The 8143-nt window shown below is 59.1% G+C and overlaps 1 protein-coding gene across 1 annotated transcript; it reads right to left on the reverse strand.

Moving 5' to 3' along the window:
- Nucleotides 1–261: 261 nt before the first annotated feature.
- LOC106898442 (ribonuclease P protein subunit p25-like) lies at nt 262–1765 on the reverse strand. Its single transcript, XM_014959690.1, has one exon. The coding sequence runs from the start codon at nt 1473–1475 to the stop codon at nt 831–833; it is 645 nt and encodes a 214-aa protein (XP_014815176.1). The 5' UTR covers nt 1476–1765; the 3' UTR covers nt 262–830.
- Between the last annotated feature and the right edge of the window lie 6378 nt (nt 1766–8143).

Below are 8143 nucleotides of genomic sequence, written 5' to 3' on the forward strand. Positions count from 1 at the left end.
TGTGACATCAAACCACTAAAAGACTAAATGCAGCCCCACACCAGCCGGTAGGAAAATTACCGAGAAAAATAACTATCACAGCCTAAAAGCTTCAGCAAATTTAGCTACTCTGTTAAGTAAAGCTAAGCAAACAGCATAACACCCCCCCCGACCCCCTGTATTATAACTCTAAATAATTTATTCTAATTAAAACTTACTTATTTACACTAAACAACTAATACCCCTCAACAATGACAGCCCTCCCACCGCTCCCCCTCCCCAGCTCCAGACCCTTCCCACCGCTCTGGGGGGGAGCCCAACCCGGAATATCTGCTGTGGAAAGAGGAAGGCTCTCGTATTTTTGTCTTTTTCTAATACAAATTAGAGGGAGCGACCCGTCCCCTCGTTTGTGCGTTCGATTCTGGGAGAATCACAGCGGCAATTGTCAGCGGGTTTGATTAATGAAGGTGTTAAGTGGGGGCAAAAGCGTCCCTCCTGGTGGCTGAGACTTGGCGCTGGGGACCTACCTTCCCCTTGGTCCATGGGGGTCACTGCAGATGTGGGGCTGATGGTGGAATCACCCCTGAGTGGCCGAATGTGGGGTGAACGGCTCCCCCCAATGCATCTTCCCCCCCGAAATTCAGTCCATAACCCAATGCTGGCTGGTTTAACCCTTTAATCTGGGGACAAGGACCCCCATCCATGGGGGTCCCCTGTGCCGGGGGGAGCCTGCAGCACATTGGTGACCCCACAGCAAGCCCAGCACTGCATTATCCACAGCAAAATGACTTAAACCCCCCCCAAATCTCTCCAGCGTACAATCTCCTCCCAGTTTAGGAGGTGGGGGGGGATCAGTGGTGGCCATCTGGCTGGTGGTCAGAGGTCCCCGAGTCCCTTGGGCTCTCGGCTACCTGTACCTGCAACTTCTTGGTCAGCAGCTCCTCGCCGGGAGGTGGCAAGGACCGCTTCAGCCCCTTGGTGGAAGAGCTGGACGTGTCTTCTCCTGCATCACCAAGCTGTGGCCCGTGCTGGGGCTCGGGGGGCTGATAGCCCGTTTGGTTGGGGTCCAGGGGGTCTCGGGAGAGGAGGATGCAGATGGAGGGGACGTTCTTATGGACGGTCAGGTTCTGCGCCGGGCCACCGGGCAGCGGGTCTTGGTTCTCCCAGACCTCCAGCAGGGTTTTGTAGCGTACCTTGGTGACCTGGTGAAGCCCTCCCAGCTTGCGCTTCATGATCTCCACGCAGGTGATGGTCTTGGTGACCGCCCTGCCGCAGCCGCTGAAGACGATCTGCCGCCGGCCCTTCAGCTCCATCTGGGCCATGGCGAAGTTCATCAGGTTCCTGATCTTGCTGCCCTCCTTCACTTTCATCTCCACCACGTCCGGGGGCAGGTCGGGGAAGGGCAAAGGGCTCTCCTCCTCCGAGGTCCTCACCTTTCGGAAGTTCTCCATCCCAGACTGGGCGACGGGCTTGGCTCCCCCTCCTTCGGTGGCCATCCTTCACCCCTTCCCCAGGGATTTTGGGGGGGTGTCCTAGCCCCCTGGGACCATGGCAGGATTGGCTCTGTGTCCCCTGTGTCCTCGGGACCACCAACTCCTTCCCCTCTCTTCACCCAGGGCTGGCTGCAGAGGGCTTGGTGGCTGTGCTGGAGGCTGTCCCCAGGGGGGGGACACAGGGCTGCAGGACCCCCTGGGTGCCCCCGGGTGGGGACAGCGACAGTCTCCTGTCTCTGGGTGACGCTCAGGCTCCTCCGCTCTCGCTGCAGCACTGGCTTCTGCTGCTCTTCTCTTCATTCTGGACTTCGGCAGCCCCCAGAGCTCTTCTGTGTAATTAGCAGATCCTCCCCTTCTCCCTCCCCTCCTCCTCCTCCTCCTCCTCCTCCTCCTCCCCTGGCTCAGCCCCCCATCCCAGCACCCAGCTCCTGCCCGTCACCCTCCCTGCCCAGCGGGGGAAAGGAGCGGGCAGGGAAGGAGGGGATGGTAGAAGGCAGAGGGAAAGAAGCTCACTCTTGCTTTCATGATGCTCTCGGAGTCCTGCCCCTTAAAGAGAACCTGGTCCCTTCTCCCGGCGCTTGCTCCGCTCAAGGACGCCCGAGTCCCAAGTGCCAATGTCAGCAGAGTGTGGGGAACCAGCCTGGCAGCATCCCTGGCAGCATCCCTGCCTGCATCCCCAGCAGCATCCCTGGAGCATCCCTGCCCACATGCCCAGAGGGAATAAGAAAACCCGGGGATGGCACAGAGATGCCATCAGCCTCAGCCCAACCCTTAGTAGACATCAGAGAAGCTCCTGGGACCCACGGGCAGCAGAAATCCTGACAGATGGCACCGCGGCTGTGCCCGGGGCATGCACTGAGCGTGCCAGGGCTCTGCTCCCCCCCTCTTTCCCCCCCCCGATACCCCACAACCTCAGCCCGCAGGAAAAGCTCTCTCTGTCCCCAGAGCCCCGAGGAGCAGATGTGACAACAGAGATGGTTTTCACGGGTGACTTCTTCCTCCTCCTCCTCCTCCTTCCCCATCCCCCCTTCTCCCCAGACCCCCTCTCTCTCTCATCTCCACACCCCACCACGGAGCTGCCCCCCGTGGGGTCACCCCACAGAAATACCTATCGCAGGGCGGAACAAATCCAGGGGGATTTCGCAGGGCGGAACAAATCTCCCCTTTTCTGCCCCCAAATCTCTTCCCCGGGGGCAGAGGCGACGTCCCTGCCCCAGGCCAGCCCTCTGCCTGCCCCTGTGTCACCTGCCTGTCCCCTGCCCGCCCCGCTGGCCCTTGGTGGGGGGGTTGGAGGGGATCATTGCACAGTGGAAAGACACGGCGAGTGTTGACTTGCAGCCAAATCTTATCGGCCTCTGAGGGCCCCTGGATTGTTTTCACTCCCGGCAGGGCATGAAAAAAATACATAAATAAATCAATCGACCCCACGCCCGCGGAGGTGAAAACAGGATGGGGCTGGGGGTCAACCCTTGGGGTCCCCAAAGCAGCTTTCTAGGGGGACCAGCACCCGGAATTGGGGGTGGGTGGGTGTGGGACACCCCCTGACCCGACCAGGGGTGGGTCGGGTCCCCACCAGATGTGGGGAGAAGGATGGTGATGGCGTGGGATGGGATGGTCCCCCCATGAGTCACCTCCAGGGGATGGAGAGCATCGTTTCCTGGTGGAGCTGAGACCCCCACGAGGCCCCTCGGGCAGAGAAGGGGAAACTGAGGCAGGGCAACGCCGCGGTCCCAGGTCACCCCCATGGTCCCAGGTCACCCCTGGTGCTGGAGTCAGGCTTCCAGCATCTCCCAGGTCCCACCCCAAGCTCTGTGGGAGCGAGCGTGCTTGGTCCCTGTGTTTCCACCATGAATCCCTCACTCCTACAAGACAAAAATAATTGCCATTTCCCCTCACTTTCCACTCGATGGCCGCGTGTGGCACCCTCTCAGCTCCATCCTCGGGTGGGCAGGGATGGATTAAGCCTCTCGTGGAAACAACTGCCTTCAAGAGATGCTAAAACCCTAGGAAAATAATCAGGATTGGGTTTTATCAACCATTCCCAGAGCGTTGTGTGGTCGAGGGAGCGCCGGGATCCATTGGAGCAGTTATTCAGGTGCTGGCAGGGCGATGGGGCCACCCAGGGCTGGCGACGTCCTCGGTGCACCCAGGGCTGGCGACGTCCTTGGTGCCCAGCTCCAGCCAGAAGAATCCCTGGCACTTGGGTGGACCATCCAAGCCCTCCTTTTTCCTGGACCAGGACCAGTTCCTGCCTCCCGTGCCCCATTTTTTTGTGGTGTTGGGGAGCCTTCCTTGCCCCATCAGATGCTGGAAGCGAAGGCAGCTCCTCCCTCCCTCCCTTATTGCAGCCTCGGAAATGGAGGCAGACGAGGCGCAATCACGGCCAAGCTTTTCCACGTCCCTCAAAAAGGTGTGCGTCCCCCAAAAATGCAAAGGGGGGGGAGGGGGGGGGCATTAATGACAGGGTCTCGCTTTTCCTCTGCAGCGCTTAAAATGTAAATGGAATTCATTATTAGCAACTCCATTGCTAATTACCATCTGAAGCCATTCATTAGCCTGTCAGCTTATTTGTTGGAGGACAACAGAGTGGATCGGTCGTTCCAGGCGAAAGGAAAGAGCTGAAATGAGGAGAGGGAGGATGGAGCCAGGAAGGTTGGGGGGGACAAAAGCAGAGCCAGCCCCAGCCGTGGGGGAATTTGGGGAAAAAAGAGGATGGGGAGTCATTTAAAATGGAGAAGAGGCAGATGGTAAAAGCAGGAATGGAAGTAAAAAAAAAAAAAAATTAGGAATACTGGGTTGGACTGGGCTTTTTTTTTTTTTTCCCCATTTTCCCTTTATGGTTTCTCTTTGAGCATCCCATGTCCCAGGGCCGGGGGCTGCCAGCACAGGGTGGGGTGTCATCTGAGGGGGGGCTCCCCATTCCGGGGGGACCCTCTCACCTGTCCCCGACCCCACAGGAGGTGTGGGCTTGGAAGGGCCCTTCAGCAGAGGAGCCAAGAGAGAGGATGGTTGAGTGACAAGGACAGAGAGGGGGGGACAGCACGGAGCCAGAGGTGACCGTGCCCCCCACCAAGGCTGGGGAAAGGGGGAGATAACCCCCCCAGAAACATATTCCTATCGGGAGGAGAAACCCGAGCCCCTGTCCTCCACCTGCCCTCTCTATATTTGCTTTCATCCCAGGTGGCCCTGCCTGGAGCCGCTCGGAAAGTCCAAGCATCCGATACAAGGGACAAAGTGTCGGTGCCGCCGTCCATCTCTGCGTCACATCGGCCCGGCTCAGGTCTCAGCCACTCATCACGTTGCACCCGGTGGAAGGATGGTGCCCAGGCTGATGGCAGCCCCGGGGGGGAGCACAGAAGGACCCCCTGACCCGGTCCGAAGTAGGGTCTGGGAGCTGCTGCTTCCTGGGAGCAGCTCCAGGCTCCCAGGGGTGCTGGGGCCATCCTGAGATACCAGGGGAACCTCAGGAACATCCTAGTGTGGCACCAGTCCCCAGAGGATGCAGCCCGAGGCTCCTAGAGGAACCCCAGAAGCATCCTATAGTGGCACCAACCCCTGGAAGATGCACTTCCAGGCTCCCAAGGGTGCTGGGGCCATCCTGAGAAATCAGAGGAACCCCAGGAACATCCTAGTGTGGCACCAACCCTCAGAAGATGCAGCTTCAAGCTCCCAGAGGAACACCAGGAACATCCTAGTGTGGCACCAGTCCCCAGAGGATGCAGCCCAAGGCTCCCAGAGGAACCCCAGAAGCATCCTATAGTGGCACCAACCCCTGGAATATGAAGTTCCAGGCTCCCAAGGGTGCTGGGGCCATCCTGAGATGCCAGAGGAACCCCAGGAGCATCCTAGGGTGGTACCAACCCCCAGAAGATGCAGCTCCAGGCTCCCAGGGGTGCTGAGGCCATCCTGAGATGCCAGAAGAACCCCAGGAACATCCTAGGGTAGCACCAGCCCCCAGAGAATGAAGCTCCAGGGGCACAAGGGCTGTCCTGAGATGCCAGGAGAACCCCAGGAACATCCTACAGTCACACCAGCTCCCAGCTGAACAAAGCCATCAAGAGAAGCCCCTCATCTCCACCATAAATGGAGAACAGCAGAGCTCAAGATAATAATCTTTTTGAGCACTAAAAGAAAACAGGGAGGAAAAAAACCCCAACAAACCAACCCTTTTATAGGACAACTCTGCAAAGCTGCAGCACAAAGAGCAAGAGAACATCCTGAGGCTCCTGAGGTCATTAATAAACCCTAATTGTCCTGACCAGCCCCACCTGGGACCCCCCACCCACTCCCAGGAATTCTATTTAAGCCCAGCCCAAGGGTTGTGGATTACAGCCATCCCTAAGCCTGGTCCCTGCTGCTCTGTGCTGGTGGATCCACCAACCCATGGACCTAATCTCCAGGTGGGGAGCAAATCCAGAGGAGAGGAAGCTCAGGAGACAAGAAGGGACAGGAAGCAGTTCCAGTGGCTCTGGGCTTGAGTGAGGGACCTGGCAACTGGTGGAATTGGGATGGAGCTGGGTCTGCCAAGAAAATCCTTCCCAGGGAGCAGGGATGTGTTGGTGGCCAGCCCCAAATTTCTGAGGGTGGTGAAGATGGTGTGGGCAAAGCCACCTCAGGACTCTGGCTCTCAGAACACCTCTGTGAGGTGTCCCATGATGGGGACCCACAGCCACGTCCCCTCCTCCCCTTGCCCTGGGTGTTCCTGCCCTCGCTCTCCTGCCATGGGTGGGCTGGAGCTGGGCCATGTTCTCCACAGGGAGCAGCAGCTCGGGGTCCAAGACCCAGAAGGTTCTCAGAGTGGACAGCTGGGCCCTCAGATACGTGGTCACCTATAGGACGCTTATTTTCCTGCTTCCCTTCACTTCACCATCTGTGAAATTAGGCATTTTTTCCTGTTTCTGCCAGTTTTCCTCCCAGGCTGCCCCTGCGGGGCGATGTCCTTCCTCTGCCAGGGGTGGGTGGTGGCCAAGGACCTGCTGGTACAAAGGGACGTTTAGCTGTTCCCCTGCTCTCCACAGCTTCCCGTGGTGGGATGTTGGCCTTGCTGACCCTCCGTGCTCCGGGCCGGACCCCGAGAAGGGAGGGCAGCTTAATTAGTCTAATGAAGCTGTTGTCCCATCATGAGGCTGCATTGAGACACAAGGAGGGGGCAGGAGGTCCAAATGGTGTCTCCAGGGCTCCTTGTGATGATGCTTGAGGGCAGGAGATGCCTATGGGGTCCTCCTCACCTGGCTTGGAGCCCTCCAGCTGATTTGGGGTTTGTGTCCCCTTTAGGAGGTTCTTGGCCCAACTGCAAGTTGGTCTGGTCCCTTCCCCTGCCCTTTGCCTCCCAACCCAGGCATTGCTGGAGAATGTCATAGAGGGTCTCATCTGCCCCATAGAGCAGCTCCCTACATCACGGAGGGTCTCTCCTGCCCCATAGAGCAGCTTCCTGCACCACCAAAGGTCTCTCCTACCCCACAGAGCAGCTTCCTGCACCATGGAACGTCTCCTCTACCACATAGAGGGTTTCTCCTGCCCCACAGAGCAGCTTCCTCCACTATGGAAGGTCTATCCTGCCCCATAGAGTGGCTTCCTGCACCATGGAGGGTATCCACTGTCCCATAGAGGGTCTCTACTGCCCCATGGAGCAGCTCCCTGCCCCATAGAAGGTCTCCTCTGCTGCATAGAGGATCTCATCTGCCTCACAGAGCAGCTCCCTGCCCCATGGAAAGTCTTTCCTGCCCCATAGAGGGTGTCCTCTACTGTGTAGGGGGTCTCTCCTGCCCCATGGAGCAGCTTCCTGCTCCACGGAAGGTCTCTCCTGCCCCATAGAGCAGCTCCCTGCATCATGGAAGGTCTCCTCTACCACACAGAGGGTTTCTCATGCCCCACAGAGCAGCTCCCTGCCCCACGGAGGGTTTCTCCTGCCCCATTGAGCAGCTTCCTGCACCACGAAGGGTATCCCCTGTCCCATGGAGGGTCTCTTCTGCCCCATAGAGCAGCTCCCTGCCCCATGGAGGGTCTCTACTGTCCCACAGAGCAGCTCCCTGCCCCACGGAAGGTCTCTTCTGCCCCATAGAGCAGATCCCTGCCCCACGGAAGGTCTCTTCTGCCCCATTGAGCAGCTTCCTGCACCACGAAGGGTATCCATTGCCCCATAGAGGGTCTCTCCTGCCCCACAGAGCAGCTTCCTGCCTCGTAGAGGGTCTCTACTGCCCCACAGAGCAGCTTCCTGCCCCACGGAGAGTGTCCTCTACTGCATAGAGGGTCTCTACTGCCCCACAGAGCAGCTCCCTGCCCCACGGAAGGTCTCTCCTGCCCCATAGAGGGTCTCTTCTACTGTGTAGAGGGTCTCCCCTACCCCATGGAGCAGCTCCCTGCCCCATAGAGGGTCTCTTCTACTGTGTAGAGGGTCTCCCCTACCCCATAGAGCAGCTCCCTGCCCCACGGAGGGTCTCCTCCTATCCACCTCACGCACAAGATGCCCATGGATGGGGGGAGAGGGTCTGCCCCGCCCCCGCTCGCCATTATTGCCCCTCTGCCCCATAGATCCCCACCCTGGCCCCGCCCCCTTCCCGCCGGCCCCGCCTCTTCCCGCCGCCGGGGGGCAGCAGGACCCTGGACAGCGGCGGCGGCGGCTGCTTCTTGCTACTCTCGCGAGATCTCGGGACTGCCCCCCTCCTCACTCC

The sequence above is a fragment of the Calidris pugnax genome, unplaced genomic scaffold, assembly GCF_001431845.1.
Source record: "Calidris pugnax isolate Ruff unplaced genomic scaffold, ASM143184v1 scaffold480, whole genome shotgun sequence".
NCBI lineage: Eukaryota > Metazoa > Chordata > Aves > Charadriiformes > Scolopacidae > Calidris > Calidris pugnax.